A 22,334-nucleotide genomic window follows, 5' to 3' on the forward strand; every position below is an offset into this window, starting at 1 on the left:
TAATGCTGTAAATTTCTCCAAAGTAATACAAGAAATCTACCTTTCACTGGATACTTTACCTCAGCTCCATCAACTTTTGGTGGTTTTGCTTGAACTTTATTTTCTCGGGAATTGTCCGACTCAGACTCTGACTGACTGCCTGATTCGGATCCAGAGTCAGAGTCACTGCTACCTGATTGGCTACTGCTTCCATCACTGCTGCTTCCAGAACTCGAACCAGATCCAGAACCTGAAGCTGACCCAGAATCATCATCTGACTGGCTACAATTTGAAAATAAACAGATTTCAAACAAATTTCATTAAAAATTTAGTTTTTCATTAACTCAGCAGAAAGTCCCAATTCATTAAAGCTTGTTTATTTCATGTTTCAACTTTCTATAACCAAATAGAAAAAGGAATTAATGTTCATCTATAATAATAACTGACATATTTGATAGATTTTGTACAGTTTAGATAAAACAATCAGATCACCTTTTCCTCCAGATAATGAACAAAACTTACCAAATACAGAGCCCTAGGCTAGAAACTTGGGACAAGTTTAAGCAACAGTCCCTAACCTTAAAGGCTATTTGATGTGGTAAATATAAAGTAGAAAGAAATTGTGTGAAAAGATTAAATATGTTAGGAATTCTCATAGTAAAAGCTATAGAAAACAAATTCAGTTGTAGTTTCAACTTGTTTTCAAGTTTATTCTTCCACCCAAGGGGAATGTAATTTGTTACAACTAAGTTATGATAAAGTACAATTTACTAAAAAATAAGATCAAAAATTGCTTCTCTGTGAAAATCACTGAATCTGTTATGTTTCCTCAGTAATAAATCTAAAATAGCAAATGCCCACAATCTTTCCTAGCTTCTAGATACACATATATGAAAGCAATTACTACTTCAATGAAAAACGATCTCATTCGCCAGTAGTAATTTTCAATCCTAAGTAGCCCAGAAATGGTCTGAACTAAAAAAGTGATTGTGGGAGTTCCCGTTGTGGCTCAGTGGTAGGGAACCCAACTAGTAACCATGAGGACACAGGTTTGATGCCTGGCCTCACTCAGTGGATTAAGGATCCAGCAGCTGTGGTATATGTAGGTCGGAGAAACGGCTTGGGCCTGGTGTTGCTGTAGGCATAGGTCTGCAGCTACACCTCCAACTCGACTCCTAGCCTGGGAACTTCTGTAGGCTGTGGGTTTGGGCCTTAAAAAAAAAAAAAAAAAAAAGTAATTGTGTAAATTACTATTATCCACAATATCATTCCCATATGGCATTTACATTTGAATTATTGAAAACCTAGGGTATTAAAATTTTGAAATACATGGCAGACTCAGCTTTTGATGTAAATTCACCTGATTTTAATGAGAAATAGCAGGTAATGTAGTTTATGTATATACATCAAAACCCAAGCATTACTTCTTCCGCTGTAATTTTCAGAAATTCCACCAGATGGAGGTATTACTCTAAGAAAACATTACAATATCAAAAAGTAACCACTTTCTAAAAGTAATTTCTCCTTTTCAAGAGCAGAGTCAATAGTTTCTAAATGGAAACATGGACATAAAAGTTTGCAAGAAGACCTGTGATTCCAAAAGTTAGATATAAACTAAAATTCTTAAAGTCTGAACATATACCTATTTTTAAAATCTGGGAATCCAGTGGAATATATGAAACAGTAAACAAAAAGTAGCCTCTTAAAAGACTATCATGTTCAAGATCATTTATGCCACAATTTCTACTCTCTAGTCACATGATTCAAGAACAGCACAGTGCCTTTTAATTGAAAAACAAAAACAGGGAGTTCCTTGCTGGCTCAGTGGGTAAAGGGTATGGTGTCACTGCTGTGGCAGGGGTTCCATCCCTGGCTCAGGAAATTCCACATGTCACAGGTATAGCCAAAAACAAAACAAAATTTACCCTATTTTTCTTGGTTACCTTGAAACTTCAGCAAGAATATCAGAGAAGATATTTTTTCTGACACACAATTTTATTTTTCCTTTAACTCACTAGTTGAGACATCTTTCCATAAACTTTACAGTCAACAAACTTTACTGAGAATTATCACACATTAGGCATAGGGAAGACTGAGATGAGACTTAAGTCCTTACCATTGAAAAACTAACCTGGTATGGAGAGACAGTCATGTCATGTCAACCAATACCACTCTGTGCTAGGTTTAAGAGAAATGATTGAAGGGTAATGGGGAGCACTGAAGATAGTAGTCAGGGAACATTTAGAAGAAAGTGAAGGTAACTAGTCCTTCACAAAAGAAGAATTAAGTAGAAGGGGTATCATTCTAATTGCTTATAAGCGTCCTGAGGGTACTGTTTATTTTTCCCAGAGTAACTTAACTTACACAGGTGGGTGCTTAATAAATTCTTGAAAAGAGAAAAATGACTGAATTTGGGGGGCTATCATGGGACTCTATACTTTTTTTTTGCCTGTTTTTTTTTTTAAGGCTGCACATGTGGCATATGGAAGTTCCCAGGCTATAGAATCAAACTGGAGCTGCAGCTGCTGGCCATGACCACAGAAACTTGGGATCTGAGCCACATTTTCAACCTATACATACACCACAGCTCACAGCAATGCTGGATCCTTAACCCATTGAGTTAGGCCAGGGTTCAAATGGGATACTAGCTGAGTCTGTAACCCACTGAGCCACAACTATATTCTTAATTTTACCTTGATTAGTCATTTCAGATAAATAGCTAGTCAAAATTCCTTGTTAATAAAACAAAATTCCTACAATCACATGCAGAAATTTTTCCTTTCATACTTTTAGGCGGATGTAGTTCTGGCTGGAGATAAAAACAAACAGCCTGAGTGCAGGCTACTCCCATGGCACAGGATTATCATTAGAATGTCTTTACTTTCTTTAGATATTAAAAGTATAGAGTTGGAGTTCCCATCATGGCTCAGCAGAAACAAATCTGACTAGCAGACACGAGGACACAGGTTCGATCCCTGGCCTTGCTAAGTGGATTAAGGATCCGGCGTTGTCATGAGCTGTGATTTAAGTCACAGACATGGCTGTAATCTGGCAGTGCTGTGGCTGTGGTGTAAGCTAGCAGCTTCAGCTTTGATTTGACCCCTAGCCTGGGAACCTCCATATGTCCGTGGGTGCAGCCCCAAAAAAGACAAAAAAAAAAAAAAAGAAGAAAGTATCAAGTGTTTATTTTATTTAGTTGTTCACAGGATTAAAAATAAAGAACTAGTAAGGAATATTTTACACACTGCCATAAAATTAACTACAAGATTTAGTTATTAAGTAAAAAGAGCACTAGAGTTCCTACTGTAGCTAAGCAAGTTAAAAACCTGTCAGTCTCTGTGAGGATGCAGGTTCAATACAGGCCTTGCTCAGTGGGTTAAGGATCTGATATTGCTGTGGCTGTAGTTTAGATCTGCAGCTGTAGCTCCAACCTGACCCCTAGCCTGGGAACTTCCACATGCCTCAGGTGCGGCCATAAAAAGACCCCCTCCTCCCAAAAAGGCATGGATCAGAACAACATAGTATGCTTCCTTTGTACAAGGGGAAAATATTTATACACACTTGCTTATACTTAAAAAAAAAAAAAAAGCAACAGTGGTAGCATAAACCAACAAGAAATAAAATGGTTAACTACCAAAGGGAGGAGAGGGAAGATAGCAGAGTGAACTAGGATTAAAGTTAGTCATCAATTCCTGAACCATGCAAATGTTTTACACGTTTATTTCAACAGTAATTTCTAAAAATTGGGAGAAAAAATATACAGGTTCGGGGTGGGGGAGTATCTATATTCAGACATAAAATTCTTAACAAAGATAGGTGAAAAGCTTCTCCCTAATGAAGTAATTCTATTTCAGCCCACTGCTGCATATGCTCTTTCTAGAATAAAAATGTAATGGCCTAAATTTATAAGTCTTCAATATTTCTGTAATGTCAAACACCTCTGAAGTCTTTCAGGAATTTGTCTCTGCCAACCTATTTCCAGCCAGTTTCCCACTTAAACCCTTCCTTAGTTTCAGTGATGGCAAACTACCTGTAATTCTCTGAGAGCGAGTTTCTTTCCACTTCCTGCTTTTTTTGCACAATTACTTCTCTTTTTTCCACCATATAATTTCTACTTGAATCTCACTTTATGGGTACTTCTTCAACAAATCTCTCCTGACTCTAACATTAAATCAACCCAACATTAAATCAGGTATACTTACTTCACCATTCCCACAACATCCTGTACCTATTACTATTTTGGCTGTAAGCATATTATGTAATAATCGCTGTAGTTCTGTTTTGGTTTTTTGGTGTCCTATCTTTGGAGTTCTACCATGTTCCTAGAGTGCTGGGATTTTTAACTTACTGTTCTCTGTATGCTTAGATGTATGTATACATAAGAAAACAAATCAAAGATATATATGGGTACAGAGTCTTACAAAAATTCACAAATACAGTTTGGTTATAAAAAAAAATCACTAAGCTGCAACTAATATTTTATTTATTTAGGTAGTCACCAATATCTTTTTTTTTTTCTCTTTTTCTTTTTAGGCTGCACCTGCAGCATATGGAAGTTCCCAGGCTAGGGGTCAAATCTGAGCTGCAGATGCCACTCTATACCACAGCCACAGCAATGTGGGATCCAAGCCTCAAATGCAACCTACACCACAAGCTCACAGCAACGTCAGATCCTTAACCCACTGAGCAAAGCCAGGGATCAAACCCGAAACCTCATGGATACTTTCGGGTTCTTAACTTGCTGAGCCTCGATGGGAACTCCTGTTTTTTGTTTTTTTTTAATGTAAGTATCTATATTATTTTCCTCATCTTTCTTAATTTACAAAAGAAAGCCCATTATCATGTTTATAGCTACTTTGATAAAACTGTAGTTTTCTTAGGGTAAATTAAGTAGAAATACAACATTTAAGAAATATAGTCGCAATTCCACTTAAAGTTTATTTTCAAGCTTGTTTGTGTTCAATTTCAAATTAAACAAGAGAGCAATATAATGAATGTTTCACAATTGTTTTAAATAATTTAGCTTTCTACAATCTCAAACATATTATAATTTCATCCATAAATACTCCAGTATTATGTAAAAACAAAAAACCCACTATCTTTAAAAATCCACAAATCTAGTTTTAAAAAAATCACTTATTAAATAATATTAAGTATTCAGTTGTTTATATCTTTAGTTAACTTTGTTTCTTTCTCTTTTTTTTGTCTTTTTGCCATTTCTAGGGCCGCTCCCGCACATATGGAGGTTCCCAGGCTAGGGGTCTAATCGGAGCTGTAGCCCCCGGCCTACGCCAGAGCCACAGCAACGCAGGATCCGAGCCGCGTCTGCAGCCTACACCACAGCTCACGGCAACGCCGGATCGTTAACCCACTGAGCAAGGGCAGGGACCGAACCCGCAACCTCATGGTTCCTAGTCGGATTGTTAACCACTGTGCCACGATGGGAACTCCTAACTTTGTTTCTTAATTGACTAACTGAAAATCCAAACAAGGTTTTAAACACTGCAATTGAATCACGTATTTTTAAGTTTCTTTCATTAATCTGACAGTTGCCTTTCCCTCCCCCCCCCACCCGCTTATTTATTTTATGAAAGAAGTTCAGTAGTTTTTCCTGCCGACTTTCCTTGCTTTACAGATTTTGCTGACTGCACCTCAGTGGTATTATTTAACATATTTTTCTGTCCCTTGTATTTCTTGTAAACTATTAGATTCTAGAGCCTCAGATTTAAGTTCAGTTCTCAGTAAGAATGCATTTTTAAGAGTTTTTATGGACTTCTATTAGAATAAACAATGGTTGTCTCTTTTTGCGTGAGGTTAAGGTTTTATCAATGTGTTCAGATAATTTTCAACCTTATCTATTATACAGTTGCTCATAAGCCTTACATGTAATGTTTTTAAGCAGTCACTAATCAAATGGTTCCATTCACTGTTATTTAGAGGCAGTAAAATGGTGATACTGTATCATTCTTTATTTTCCTATTGGATCATTTCTTCAATAATAGGTGGAATATTTCTATAATGAGAAACCTCTCATCATATTTGTAAACCTTGAATACAGTTCACACAGGAAAGACATTTTCATTTCTTTTCCAGCTTTCAAAATGAGTTAACTTGCTAGCATCCTTTCAGAGCAGACCAGTAATTTTCTTTTTTTTTCTTTTAAGAGTTGCACCTGCAGCATGGGAAGTTCCCTGGTTAGGGGTTGAATCAGAGCTGCAGCTGCTGGCCTACGCCACAACCACAGCAATGCCAGATCCAAGCCATATCTGTGACTCATGCCACAATTTGCGGCAATGCCAGATCCTTAACCCACTGAGCAAGGCCAGGGATGGAACCCAAATCCTCATGGATATCAGTTGGGTTCTTAACCTGCTGAGCCACAATGGGAACTCCAGAGACCAGTAATTTTTTCTAAGTTTCATTATGAACTCATGGATTTGAAATTATTTGATGAGTTTTAACAATCCACTATCATTGTTAGTGCCCAAATCGTCCCATCTTCAGTGTAACAAAGAGAAAGCCCTTTATTACTTCCTGAATCCTGACAAGACCTCAAGTCATCTTTGATAGCTTCCTCAACTTCTGGTCTAACAAGATCTTGTATATATATTCATCTTGTATACATTTCTTGCCTCAGACTATAACTCAGTCATTTCATTAAAAAGCCTTGCTTCTGTTCAAGTTGGAAATCAAATTACAATATGAGTACTAGGTGAGCATAATACTACTGGATTGGTCACTGTTTTTAACATTTTTTTTTTAAAAAATGGAATGAACTAGGATATGTGTATTTTTAGAGATAATGCATTAAGAATTTATATTCGTATTTCTAATTCAAATTTGCAGATTTTTTACTTCTTTGATTTTATATATTGCTACCACTTGGGTTGAGTTTCTTGGTTCCAAATGACACTAATAATTTATTTGCTTTATCTTAGACTGTATCTAAAGGTTTCAAAATAACAATACCATTATTATATAATGACTAAATGTTAAGACTTCTTCACAATTCTTTTTGGCCTTCAGGGATACTTACCCCCAAGTTATTGCTTTGAAGCCAAGTAAAGTAGTTTATTTCTGATGCATACCAATTTGGCCTTAATTAGTGTCATTAGCTTTTTTCTTTCTGTCTTTTGTCTTGTTTTTTTTCAGGGCCGCACCTGTGGCATATGGAGGTTCCCAGGCTAGGGGTCCAATCGGAGCTGTTGCTGCTGGCCTACACCACAGCCACAGCCACGCCAGATCCGATGCCAGATCGGAGCCATGTCTGTGACCTACACCACAGCTCATGGCAACTCTGGATCCTCAACCCACTGAGCAAGGGCAGGGATCGAACCCACAACCTCATGGTTCCTAGTCAGATTCGTTTCCACTGAGCCACGACGGCAATTCCCTGCTTTTTTCATTTTTAGGGACTGCTTTTTATTCACCTTGATTTAATGTTGCTTTATTATTTACTTGCATCCAACTTGAGAGCTACAAAAGTTAAAAGTCAAAATTCAAGTTCCACCCTTGTCATCTCTATACCGTGACCTCTCTCTCCCTACAGTGAGGATTTTTTAAGGTTTTCATTTATTCTCCTTTTTCAATGTAAGCAAATTTTTAGAGTATATAATTTTATATTCCCCTTTCAAAAGTGACTATTAACATATTTACAATCTTATGTAAAAGATCCTGGAGATCATTTCACAGCAATGTAAGGATAGATATAGTCCTCATTCCTTTATGCAACTGCATATACTCCATTTTATAGGTACACTATAATTTCAACCTATCCCTTAGAGATGAACCAATCTTTTTTTTTGGGCCCTGTCCACAGCAGGGCCAGGGTTCGAACCCATAGCAGTGACAATGCCAGATCCTTAACCCACTGAGCCACTAGGGAACTCCAATGAAACAGTTTTTTGATATCACAAACAACGATACAGAAAGTGGCCCTCTGCATATAACCTTTGGTATTTATGGTAGGGTATCTTTTGGTTCACTATTTGTCAACCAATGTAAACATATCCCCCTTGACACCTGAATTTTATAATCACCAATTACCCCAATCTTGATTCCTAGATACAAATCCACACTTACGTTATAAGGCTGAGTCAGGGAAAGTATAGTATAAGATGAGCCTAAATAAGCTTGCTATGCCAAAAAGCAAAATACTTAAAAAAAAAAAAAATACAGGCTATAGGAGCCAAGTTAAAGGGGTTTCCATTGGCCAAATCTGATTTAAGCACCAAAACAGATAATAAAGGATTATTACTTAGTTTTAAAAAAAAGGAATCCTCAAATCCATGCTGATGATAGGTAGGCACAAAAATAGACAGAAAGGCAGATGGCAGAGGAAGAGTGATAGAATTCTGAATGCCAAATGGTAAATGTAGACAGAATGGTGGTGCTACAAAATTACCATTTTGCGATCATCAAAGAAAGCACTGGTTTGGCAAAAATCATCACAAGATGCTAAATCTAGTGGGAGAGTTTGACAAGTGAGGTATTTGTATAGTCTCAAAGTATCTTCTCATAAACTGCTTATTAGCTCTAATAGATAAATTAGAAACTACAGTGTAAAACCTTCTCATGGTGATTAAAACTAAAACCACCAACAGGGACAGAAACATTATGAGTCTCCAGATTTGAAGCCTTGGTAAAAGGAATCCCTCACATAGTCCTCCAGCCAAAGGATGTAGACTCTGGGCGATGAATACCCTGGACTGAATTATAAATAAACACAGCACAAACATAAACTGAAAAATACATTCTATAAAATAACTAGCCTATAAGCTTTAAAATGCTTACCTCATGAAAGACAAAGACGAACTGCTCCAGATTAAAGGAGATTGAAAAGATATGACAACTAAACCTAAGATGTAATTTTAGACTGAACTCTAAACTGAAACATTGCTTTGATTGATCAAACTGGAATACAGACTAAAGTATTATATTAATGTAAATATTCCTGAATTTAGTAACTATGTAAGTCTTGTGTAAGGGAATTTCTTTGTTCTTAGAAAATATATACTGAAGTATTAATGCTGAAAGAGGCATGATTTCTGCAACCTACTCTCAAATAACTCAAGAAAAATAAATATGTACTACATATACATTTATGTACATGCTATATATCATGTATATATTTTATATGATTGTATATTATTTACATATTATTTTGTGTTATTTATATATTTACATAATATATCTGTGTGATAATGGCTGTACAACTATAAATATAATAAAATTCACTGAATTAACTAAAGACATTAAATCTATTTTTTTTGGTCTTTTTGCCTTTTTCTAGGGCCACTTCGGTGGCATATGGAAATTCCCAGGCTATGGGTCTAATCGGAACTGTAGCCACCAGCCTACACCAGAGCCACAGCAATGCGGGATCCAAGTCGGGATCCAAGCCGCATCTGCAACCTACACCACAGCTCACGGCAACGCCGGATCCTTAACCCACTGAGCAAGGGCAGGGATCGAACCCGCAACCTCACGGTTCCTAGTTGGATTTGTTAACCACTGCGCCATGACGGGAACTCCTAAATCCATTTTTAAACTTTTTTTCAAGTTAAGTTTTTTAGAAGCTTTAGTGCAACTATCGTCAATGGTTTATTTCCCCATGAATTCCAAATAACTTAAATGTTATGATTCTGTATCTATGATTAGCATAAAGAAATGCTTTGCAAACTCTAACCTACATCAAAATGACCATCCCTCTCCAACTTTTCAACTATACACCCTCATCTGCTATATTCTGGAAAGCTGGCACTTTGAGCAGTTTAATGGCTTACCTTTTTTCTTGGGATAAAATGACCCAAAATCTGATCTCTGCCTACCTCTCCAATTTATCTTAAAACCACCCTCCTCTCTCTTCTGACCCTAGCCTCACTGACTTCCTTTAGCCCTTGAATTTGCCATGTTTTCTTATTCAAAGCCTTGGTATAAAGCAGTTTGCCTTCCCTGGAAAACATGTTAATCATTATCCCACCCTCTTCCCTAGTTCTAGACCTCCTCCCCCAGATTACAACAGACACCTAGCTCAGTATCTGGCACTTAGCGCATGCTTAACATGAGCTAGTATAAGCGTTGGAGTGATTTTGTTTGTTTTTGTTTGTGGTTTTTTGGCTGTGCCATGGCACACAAAAGTTCTAAGCCAGGGATCAAAACTGTGCCACAGCAGTGATCCTGTGGCAATGCTGGATCTTTAACCTACTGCGCAGGCCATGGATGGAACCCTCGTCCTCACAGATACCGGTAGGATTTGTTAACCACTGAGCCATAACGGAAACTGCACTATCTCTACTTCTTTTGGATTTTTCTTCCAAGTCATCTAATTTAAAATTGTTTTGGGAGGAATAATTTTAAAAACACTAGGCCATTTTCCACACAGTCACAAATGTCCATATCTAAGTAGCACCAGTTTCTTTTTGTGAAGGATATGATCTCTAGTTCATCAGTTCCCTCCTCTAAATAAGTCTTATACTTAGACAGTTTCATTCATTTATGTTAACTGTTTGGCCCCTATGGCCACTTTTTCATTTATACTCCAATTAAGACAAAATTTTTAGCTTTCAAAATATTTTGATACTAAACTCCATTTTACCCTCTTAACAACAACCAACAACAAAATCCTTGAAAGCACACACAGGAAGTTTTTACAGACCATTTTATGAGAAGGCAACCCTTCTAAGGTTCCGGCTTTAAGGGGACTTAATTCTGTAGTCAAATAATAAATTCCAATCCCAACCCCAGCAGCCTGTTGGGAGGGCCTTCCAAACATCCTTTGTATTACCATGTTTGCTCAGAGCTTACTGTTTATTACTGCTCTGACTTTAAGTTCCCTTCTGTTCCTGGCACATGGAAGTTTTCTCTAAAGTTCAGCTGTCCATCTACCTTTTATTCCCTTTGCTCTATATTATCTAGCATTCTCATGTGTGGGGGTAGGAAGTGCTTCGAGTGAGAGTCTATGCTACCTTAGCCCAGCAACATCTCCTTTCTCTGTACTCAATTCTCCACTTTAACTAGTCCTTCGAACTAAAGAAAACACTAATGCCTATATCAGGTACATAAGAATGATGTATTCTCAAGTGAATAAACAAAGATTCTTCTCTATTACAGGGGAAAACATACTTTTTAAAAATCATGACCAACAGCCTTCTGTTGTTGATAAATCTTGGAATAGATAAAAAAAAGTCTAAGAAAGTAATACCAGAGTTCCCTTGCAGCACAGCAGGTGAGGATCTGGCATTATCACTGCTGCTGCTCGGGTTGCTGCTGTGGCACGGGTTCCATCCCTGATTCAGGAACTCCCCCATGCTACAGGCACAATCAGAAATGGAAAAAAAAAAAGGTTAATATTTAAGTGGCTGCAGAAGTACTGAGGAGAAATGAAAAGGACATCTCAAAACAGGAACACTAGGGAAGAGGAAATAAAGACTATGTGTACTTCAACATCATATGTAAATTAGACTACCTGTATCAAAGGCTTAGATCAAGGATTTCATATTAATTCCATTAAATAACATATCCATTTACTTACTTCTTTCCCTCCAAGTACATAAAGATTTTCTTTCTAATATATTCTATTTCCCTACTTTTATTCTATTTTCCTCCCCAAACTGGTAGAATTTAGATGAATTAGACTTGGGGGGGGAGCCACAGCAACTCGGGATCCAAGCCGCGTCTGCAACCTACACCACAGCTCACGGCAACGCCGGATCTTTAACCCACTGAGCAAGGGCAGGGACTGAACCCGCAACCTCATGGTTCCTAGTCGGATTCGTTAACCACTGCGCCACGACGGGAACTCCCTGTATTTACTATTCTAAAGAACAAGCATACTGCACTAAATTCTCACTTTATGCCTTGCTCCCTTCCCCATCAACTAATGCTTAATTGTCAATGCTCTCAAAAGGACTTCTTTGAGGGAGTTTTGGGAAGAATTTTTGACAGACATTTGTGAGTTTCTGAAATTAATCCTGTCGTATTTGCTCCTAGCCCTTTCATTCCATTATATTTATACATGTACACCCATTAAATAAGACTCAGGTTTCTACCTCGTGGAAATAATAAACACATTTAAGGATTACTGTGAAGATTTAAAAAGACATAAAGCATATTACCTAACATATACTAGAAACTCAATATAAATTGTTATTGGAATAAAAAAAATTGATTGTTTCCCCCCCCCCAAGTTTAAGATCAGAATCATTACTTCAGGGAGTTCCTGTTGTGGCTCAGTGATTAACAAACCCGACTAGAATCCATGAGGATGTGAGTTCAATCCCTGGCCTCGCTCAGTGGGTTAAGGATCTGGCGTTGTTGCGAGCTGTGGTGTACGTTGCAGACTCGGCTCAGATCTTGAGTTGCTGTGGCTATGGCGCAGGACGGCAGCTACAGCTCTGATTCGACCCCTAGCCTGGGAACCTCCATGTGCCATGGGTACAGCCCTAAAAAGACAGGAAAAAGAAGAAGCATTACTCCAATGTTTGCTTCAGGTGTTCTTGGGACTGTCATAAGTACATAAAATGTGTACGAACAAAACTTGTAGGAATACTAACATTTTCAATACAAACTGTTTAATAAGAAAAGGAAGACATGGGGATTACTAACTGGTGCTATGTGCCAAACACTGGGTACTCATTTAATTCTTCCATCTTCATATAATAAAGCAATAAACAAACTGAAGCTCAGAGAAAGCTAAAAAAACAAATACTAATATTACAAAGAATTGAAAGAAAATTCATAAAAATCAAAGCCACTAATTTCCTAGGATGATATTAGTGATTTATTTTAAAATAATATCCCTTGGAGTTCCCGTCGTGGATCAGTGGAAACAAATCTGACTAGCATCCATGAGGACGATCCCTGGCCCCACTCAGTGGGTTGAGGATCCAACATTGCCATGAGCTGTGGTGTAGGTCACAGACACAGCTTGGACCTGACACTGCTGTGGCTATGGCATAGGCCAGTGGCTACAGCTCCGATTTGACCCCCTAGCCTGGGAACCTCCATATGTCGCAGGCGCAGCCCTAAAAAGACAAAAAAGTAAAATCTCTTTATGTTGTCTACTTGCCCCTCCCCAATCACCCAGTATCCTTTTTGTTGGAACTTTGGTATTACATAACTGGCACGCCAGTTTGAAATGTCACATGTCCAGCCAGCTAAAGATTAGATTTCTTACATGTCTTTCAGCTAGATGTGGCCATGTGAACAAGTTTTAGCCAATGGAATATGACATGCTAGAAGTGATGTGAAATTTCCATCTTAGCCTTAAACAATATCTGGCTTGCCTTAAATCCTCTCCATTTCCCCCCCCCCCCCCCCCCCCCACCCCGGTGGCTGAAAATACCACCAGGGCAATAGAAGCTATGTGTTAAAGACAAAAAAGCTGTCCCACTAGCCAGAGTACCTGGATAACCTCAAGGAGTAGAGCTCCTTACCTGATAATGAAAAAGAAGTAACTATTTTAAGACCCTGTATTTTGAGGATTCTAGAAGATACAGCACCTTAATTGGTTCTCTAATCGATACACTATATAATATTTCTGCAACAAGCATTTTTGAAATGTTTTGCATACACATTATTTGAATTCATTTGCTCATCTGCTCAACTAACAAGTACTGAGCAACAGTTTCTAGCAGAGACAAAATGCCACAGGAAAAGTAAAACTTACATGAGAATCAAAGATGTAAGGATGGGCTGATTCCTGATTGAGGAACTAGAAGTGGGACAAATGAAATTAGGAACAAAGCTTTACAGAGAAAGTGATTTCAGAGCTGGGTACTGGTGTATTCCCTACACTTTTCCGTCTAGAAAACACTTCATTTCTGAAGCAAATGATAAAATTTCTCACTCTAAAATTACTCAAAAATATCCTATCTTTCCAGCCCATTCATTCACAACACTTTCCTCATGTTACTAATAATTTCTTCACAATGTTATAATTATGCTTATGCATGTATAACTACATCCTGGAATTCATTAGGTTCGGGCCTTCAGTTATTTTTATAGACCACTATCCAATTCAACAGGTCTAGAGAAACAAAGTGGAAATAAGGAAGTACTGAGAAATTACAATAAAAACAACAACGAATTAGTGTCCAAGGGCAATGGCTTTCAAACTTTTTGGACCATGACTTATGTAATAAAAACTCACTTAGAAAATAAGGTTCAGCTAGATGACAGCTAAGATCACCTTTAAATTTTATAAAATTACATTGTATTAAAATGTCATGCACCTTATCTTTTACTGCAAGCTATAAAATAGCTATCAAAAATTTGAGAAAATCTGGAAAGTATCCACTTGCCTGATTCTAAAAACTAGACAGTACCACTGTTAGGAACTAAACAGCAAAAATACCTTTTAGCATTCTAAATTACCAATCCAACACAAGAGTCTATCATAAAATAAACTCTTAAAGTACAGTATTATTTTCTCACCTTAAAGTCTCTGAATAAATGAGAATAAAACTGTCAAAAACCGATGCTAAGAAAGGAAACATTCAGCATAACTAATTTCAGATGACTGGGTTTAGTCATGTTGAATCTGAGGTAAAGACAGTAAACTCAGAAGTTTCTCTAGTAAGCATTCAGGAAATAGATGAGAAATAAGGACTATGCGTACTTACATTTGAAGGTCACTAAAAAGTAGTTTCAGAAAGTATATAAAATTCGTTATAATGAAAAAAATTCATAATTATAACCAATTTTATATAGTTTATAAAAGAACCTCTAATTTATAATTTATAATTATAATAGGCAAAATAATGGTTTTTTTTACCCATTAGTATTTTTTTCTTGCTTATAAGCTTTAGAGAAGAATCTCAAAATTTTAGCGTCTAATAATATCCACCACATTGTAGTTGCTCAATCATCTAAGTTTTTTTAAGACAAAGAATTATATTTCTACAACGAGTAACAGAACAGAGTTCCCTGGTGGTCCAGTGGTTAAGACTTGGTGCTTTCCCCACTCCGGCCTGGGTTCAATCCGTAGCCTGGGAACTGAGATCCCACACCAAACCACTACATGCCACTCCCTTAAAAATTGTTTAAACAGGAGTTCCCGTCATGGCGCAGTGGTTAACGAATCCGACTAGGAACCATGAGGTTGCGGGTTCGCTCCCTGCCCTTGCTCAGTGGGTTAACGATCCGGCGTTGCCGTGAGCTGTGGTGTAGGTTGCAGACGCGGCTCGGATCCCGAGTTGCTGTGGCTCTGGCATAGGCTGGTGGCTACAGCTCCGATTGGACCCCTAGCCTGGGAACCTCCATATGCCGCGGGTGCGGCCCAAGAAATAGCAAAAAAAAAAAGACAAAAAAAATTGTTTAAACAAAAAAATAAACAGAAGCAGTAACGGGAGAGATGTGACATAGCTAATGGGAATGGTTTTCATTAAGAAAAGAGCTCCCCACTATTTTTCTGCCTTATGCTTTAGCTCCATAGACAGTAGATCCCAGAAGCCAGTAGTATTTAGCCAGGACTTTGCAGGTGTTTGTATTTTAATCTCAGTAACTGAGATATCCATACCAAAGAAACTTGCTAATTCAGTTTAACATTTATTTAAAATTGACTTCTAAGCAGTCATTTCATATCACAGTGATAGATAATATACTCCTAATTATAAACAACAATTAGCTCAGTCAACATGCTGGTACAAGAGATTTGTACAGTCTCCCTCTGAAATCAGTAAGCGTTCTGACCAGTTCATTCACATGGGTAATACACGCCCCCCCCCCATGGGAATCTAATACATGTAATGTTTATTAAGCTATGTTTCCTTTTTTTTTTTTTTTCCTCTTTCCTCCATCTGGGACTAAACCATACAAAACCGTCAGTATTACACTAAATAAACCTCAGCGTAAAGAACTACAAAGCTAAGATGTCCAACACATTCTTTGTAATAGGGAACTTGCACTTCTTTACTGGGGGACTATATAATCTCTGTAAGAATCTTCCTTTCCATCATCTTTCTGAATAAACCATTTGTTCTTTTCTTTCCAAATCACATTATTTCTCAACAGTGTTAAGATTACAAAGGTTTAAGAGCTCCATGAAACTTCCCATATAGGCCATTACTTCACTCCAGTAATCTGCCCAATTCCATTTTCTTTCCCCTCACTGTATACAAACCCATGAATTTGAGTATATACGCTTACCTGATTATACATTTAAACTTGGCTATTCCATTATAAAAATCATCTTTTTTCAACTTAACTTATAATTTCAAAACAGGGAAAGATAGTGAATGATTCCACGTGAAGAGCTTCATATACATGCATATAAACTGAATATGCCTACATGTCTCCTTGGGAATCTTGTTAAAACGAAAATTTTGATTCAGGAGATCTAAGAAACGGGAAATTTAGGGTGAAAGAATCATATTGTACAGTACTGGGGTGAAGGATAAATGATTCTATGAATTTGTCAAAACCCATAAAACCGTGTTATCAGAGAATATATGTAATATATTCAAGCTTAAAACATCTACCCATGTGACTGAGGATCCCAGGATGGAATGCAAACTCCAACAAATAAATCTAACTTTATTACAAATATGACATAGTCACCCTGAAAGGGATAAGAGAAAAGAAAGCTAACTTGAGTAACTTTGAAAAACAGTGTCTTAATAGCCGAGACATGCAAACAACCTAAATGTCCATCAACAGAAGAATGGATAAAGACGCGGTACAAATATACAATGGAATATTACTCAGCCACAAAAAAAGAACAAACCAATGCTATTTACAGCAACACAGATGGACCTAGAAATTATCATACTAAAGGAAGTAGGTCTGACCAGAGAAAGGCAAATATCGTAAGATCACTAATATACGGAATCTAATTTAAAAAAAAAAAAAAAAAAGGATACAAAAGAACTTAGAAAATAGAAAAAGACTCAAAGATTTCAAAATCAAACTTATGGTCACCAAAGGGGAAATGCGTGCTGGGAGTGGGGTTAAGGGTGAGGGAGATAAATTAGGAGGTTGGGATTAACATATACATACTACTATATATAAAATAGGTAAGTAACAAGGACCTTCCCCTACTGTATGGGGAAATCTACTTAATACTGTGTAGTAACTTAGTTGGGAAGAATCTGAAAAGGAATGGATATATATATATATATGTAAAACTGATTTACTTTACTGTATACCTGAAACTAACACAACTTTCTAAGTCAACTGTACTCCAACAAAATTTTTTAAAAAGAACAAAAAAGAAAAATAGTGTCTTGACTAGAAACTGTAAAGTTAAATACAAAAGGACTGTACATTGTACATAAACACTGTATTTAAGTTGGTAAATTTATTTCTTTTGGGAGTACAGTATAAAATTTTTGAGACTACTTTACTTGTATACTGAGGTTCAAGTGCATGCATGGTGGATGGTAGATGGTAGATGGTGAGAGTCAGGCTCCTCTCTATTAGAGAAGTTACGGAGAAGCAAGAAAGTAAAGTTAGGACGAATCCTGTAGTATAGCATTAGAGGTAAAGACAACAGTACTAACTCATGTTTACCTTCATATGCACACAAATATAGAAACAACTACAGATACATATGGTTTAGTACATATAAACACATATAGATATAACCTAGCTCTGTTTGCTCTGTCCACTGAGACGGCCTAGAAGTAGTGACACCTGAGTTGCAACCCTGCACTCAAATCTTGGTTTCTTAATACCCTTTTCTCAATACAAGGAATAAGGGCTCTTTGGAGAAATGGTTGATTCTAGGGCAAAAGAACGGAAATGTGTAAGAATACAGAAGCCAACTGGATAAAGTTCCCAAAGAGCAAGGCTAAAACAATCTGAGCAACAAAATTAACTTACTGGATTATAACTCAAAGTATAAAAATACACATAGGTATTTGTGAATGACTGAATTAATGAAGGAGAAATTATTTCTTTACAGAAGAATTCCATTTAATATTATGTAGATAGTCCCTCCCAGCAGGAGAAAGAACTTAATTCCCACCCCACTACTCACCACGTCCCTTGAGAGTGGGCTAGACATAGTGATTTCCTTCCAAAGTATACAGTATAGGAAGGGAAAAACACTAACTTTACAGTGGAAAAACCTGGCAAATACTATCCTGGCCAAGTAATCAAGGTCAACATCATCAGTAACATCAAATGGATATTATGCTCCCCATATGATGTGATCAGTAGAGCACTTCATCTCTGTGATATTCTTTCCAAAAACTGGTAACCAATAACCCTAGTTTATTCTAGCAAAAAAATCATACAAATCTGGAGTTCCCATCGTGGCACAGCGGAAACAAATCCGACTAGGAACCATGAGATTGCAGGTTCAATCCCTGGCCTCTCCAGTGGGTTAAGGATCTGTCACTGCCGTGAGCTGTGGTATAGTTTGCACACGTGGCTCGGATCCTGCGTTGCTGTGGCTATGGCTAGGCCAGCAGCTGTAGCTCCGACTGGACCCCTAGCCTGGGAACCTCCATATACTGCAAATCCAAATTGAGGGACATTGTACAGGATACCTGGCCAGTAGTTCAAGACTTCTGGAGTTCCTGTCGTGGCGGAGTTCAAGCAAATCCGACTAGGAACCATGAGGTTGGGGATTCAATTCCTGGCCTCACTCAGTCGGTTAAAGGATCCGGCGTTGCCATGAGCTCTGGTGTATGTTGCAGACTCGGCTTGGGTCTGGCGTTGCTATGGCTGTGGTGTAGGCTGGCAGCAAAAGCTCTGATTAGACCCCTAGCCTGGGAACCTCCATATGCCGTGAAGGCAGCCCTATAAAAACAAAAGACCAAAAAAAAAAAAAAAAGACTGCTAAGGAAATTAAGGAAAGACTTAGAAACTTTCACAGATCAGAACAGTGGAGAGAGTTAACTACATGTAACATGGTACCTGGACTGAATCCTGGAACAGAAAGAGGACATTAAAAAGAAAAACTAACAAAATCCAAGCCAAGGCTGGAATTTAGTTAATATTTTGGAGTTCTTTCTTTTTTTTAAGACATTTAAAATGGCTAGAAATCTGGTTTCCCCTTCTGAAGAGTGGGAATCATAGAGAAGTGCTACATACATCACATGAGTAAGGATGAGCTATGATAAATTCATATAACGCACCATGTACACGGTGGCTCAGAAAAAGAGCTCAAAATTGGTTTCCATCAATATTGTCTCTAAAGAAATGAAATGTACCCAGCCTCTTGCTGGCATGGCCTATGGCACTGTTCCCTGGGGGTTCACAGAAAAAAGGAAGTATAATAAAAAAAAATGGCAAAGTGAATGACCCCATGCAAACAGCTTCATATGTATATATGTCAATAGAAATCACTTGGGAATGTTGTTAAAAAGAAGATTCTGATTCAGTAGGTCTGGGGTGGGGCCCAAGGTTGAACATTATGAAGGAGCTCCTGGGAGATGTCAATGCTGCTGGCCCAAGGACCACAACTGGAATTGGAACTTTTCTCTCTCTCTCTTTTTTTTGTTTTTTTTTTGTCTTTTTAAGGCTGCACCAGAGGCATATCTTAAGGTCCCAGGCTAGGGGCTGAATCAGAGCTGTAGCTGCCAGCCATGGCCACAGCCACAGCCGTGGGATCCAAGCCTTGTCTGTGATCTACACCACAGCTCACAGCAATGCCGGATCCTTAACCCACAGAGCAACATCAGGAATCAAACCTACATCCTCATGGATACTAGTCAGGTTTGTTATTGCTGAGCCACAGTAGGAACACCCACAAATATTCATTTTTAAACAATACCAGATATAACCCACAAATCATCAAGATCTTAAATAAGCAATGACTTAAGTAGTATAAAAAAGGGGCAACTAGGAGTTCCCGTCGTGGCGCAATGGTTAACGAATCCGACTAGGAACCATGAGGTTGCGGGTTCGCTCCCTGCCCTTGCTCAGTGGGTTAATGATCCGGCGTTGCCGTGAGCTGTGGTGAAGGTTGCAGACGCGGCTCGGATCCCGCGTTGCTGTGGCTCTGGCGTAGGCCGGTGGCTACAGCTCCGATTCAACCCCTAGCCTGGGAACCTCCATATGCCACGGGAGCGGCCCAAGAAATAGCAACAACAACAACAACAAAAGACAAAAAAAAAAAAAGGGGGGCAACTACACAATATTTACCCTGCCCATATTATCTCATGTTTATGAAGATAAAAATAACATGTCTGAAAATCAAATGACATACAATTATGTTTAACAGTTAAAAACTAGTCTAAATATAAGACAGTCATCTAAATTAACCACAACCCTAAGAAGTTTCACGAAAATTCTAATTCAGTGAATTGTTGGGAGAGAGACAGAGAAACCTATTACTAAAGCTCCTGATTAACAGGGGTTTTTTTTTGGTGGGGGGGGGGTTGCTTTTTAGGGCTGAACCTACAGCATATGGAGGTTCCCAGGCTAGGGGTAGAATGAGAGCTACAGCTGCCGGTCTACACCAGCCACAGCAACTCGGGATCCAAGCCGCATCTGCGACCTACACCACAGCTCATGGCAACGCTGGATCCTTAACCCAGTGAGTGAGACCAGGGATCAAACCAGCATCCTCATGGATACTGGTTAGGTTGTTACCACTGAGCCACAATGGGAACTCCCCAACAGTTTATTGAGGTTTCAAAGCATAAGGAATGATCTTAGATTCAGTAGCATATACAAGATATATGAGAAAAAACTAGCAGGAAAAGATGAAAAAAGTACATACCGAATCAAGAAATAGGGATTAACACAAAAATGAGATGTACAAGAGTCATGTTTTGCTGCAATTAATGACATCATGGGAAATTTTAAAGACCAGTTTCCTTAACTGATTTCTAGCCATTCTGGCTTTGTGATTTCACATTTTCCTATCTTCCTTAAAATGCTTCTTAGCACAACTTCTGAAACTTAATAAAATGACTCAAAAAAAGCAAACACCGCTGTGGCTGTCATGGCTCAGTGATAATAAAACTGACTAGCATCTATGAGGATGGGGGTTCAATCCCTGGCCTTGCTTGGTGGATCCTTGCCATGATCTGTGGTGTAGGTCGCAGATGTAGCTCAGATCCTGCATTGCTGTGGCTATGGCATGGGCTGGCAGCTGCAGCTCCGACTGAACCTCTATCCTGGGAACTTCCACATGCCTCAGGTGTGGCCCTAAAAAGTGCAAAAAACAAACAAACAAAAAAAACCCAAACAAAACAAAAAACTCTGATAACTTTAGAACAAGCTGTACAAATATCACTTTAACTGTTATTGCCTTTAAAAACTGTGCCATTTATTGAAAGAAACTGAATTTGATGGCAAGAAATCTTTCTGGCATGTGTCTATATAACAATAATGTTTTCAAAATGGTATACCATAGTAGTCTTTAACAGAAAACTAACATACATGGTGAAATATGTGGACCTGCATTCAAATTAACTTTGACTTGGTGTTCCTTAAATTTAACAGGTCATTTAGATTATCTGACTTTTTTCTCAAAACCTTTAAAAAGTCTTTTAGAGACTGAATTTCTAAAAATGTGATTTTCATTTGGAATATTTCCATTATCATTATTTCCTACACACCGCCTACCTGAAATATTTTAAAAGTTGACATCCAAAGATTTGTCAAGCATAAAACAAAACATTTTCAATAAGCCAAAGAAATTTAATTGTAGCAGACTTTCTCTAAGTAAATATAAAATTATATATATAAAAAAACACATATAAGTATATTAAGTCAAGCACTGTTAACACTATAAAAAGCTATAATATATAGCAAGGAAAAGAATATTTTTAGAATCAGGTCAACAAAGCTCAACTGCCAGTTCTAAATCAATTCTATATAGTTAAGACCATTATAACATATCACCAACAATTTCTTTCACTTTATAAGAATTTTTCAAGAGCATAATATACAGACTAACTGAAGTGGTTAAAATGAATTCCCAAATTTACTTGGACAAATTTACATTATTAAAAATTTAATCTACAGGCAAGTAGAGAAATTCTTCTGAGAATTAAGCATTTATCAATCATCCAAAAATTAGAAACATGTAACCATGCTTTTCTGGTCTTTACAATAAATATACTTCTGGAGCAAACCATCACTTACGGTAACTTTAAAATTAAAAATATCTAATCGGCATTTGAAAAACTTCAACACAAATAACAACACAAATCCATATAGCTGGGAATTGATGCTCTAAAATCTTCCAATAGTATTTTTAGAAAGCTTCAGTTATATAATAAAACTTATGCTGAGTTGAAACTGATGTGCAGGTGCATCGTGACCCACATTTCTTAGTAAATAAGTTTCAAAATTGCGAGTTATAGCATAGCCAAAGACACATTCTCCTCTGTATTCTTCTTCCTTTCTGGCAATGGTTATAGAAAGGTTTTCACATGACAAGAACCAAAAAA

At 37.6% G+C, this 22,334-nt stretch overlaps 1 protein-coding gene across 3 annotated transcripts in view; it reads right to left on the minus strand.

The window, feature by feature from the left end:
• Positions 1 to 22,334, minus strand: part of CHD1 (chromodomain helicase DNA binding protein 1) — a 79,635-nt gene that overhangs the window by 52,166 nt on the left and 5,135 nt on the right. For all 3 annotated transcript variants that reach the window (XM_047778361.1, XM_047778362.1, XM_047778360.1), the window contains exon 3: positions 60 to 261. In XM_047778361.1, coding sequence (XP_047634317.1) covers positions 60 to 261 — 202 coding nt within the window. The remainder of the gene's footprint in view (positions 1 to 59; positions 262 to 22,334) is intronic.

This window comes from Phacochoerus africanus, chromosome 4 (genome assembly GCF_016906955.1).
Source record: "Phacochoerus africanus isolate WHEZ1 chromosome 4, ROS_Pafr_v1, whole genome shotgun sequence".
Lineage (NCBI taxonomy): Eukaryota > Metazoa > Chordata > Mammalia > Artiodactyla > Suidae > Phacochoerus > Phacochoerus africanus.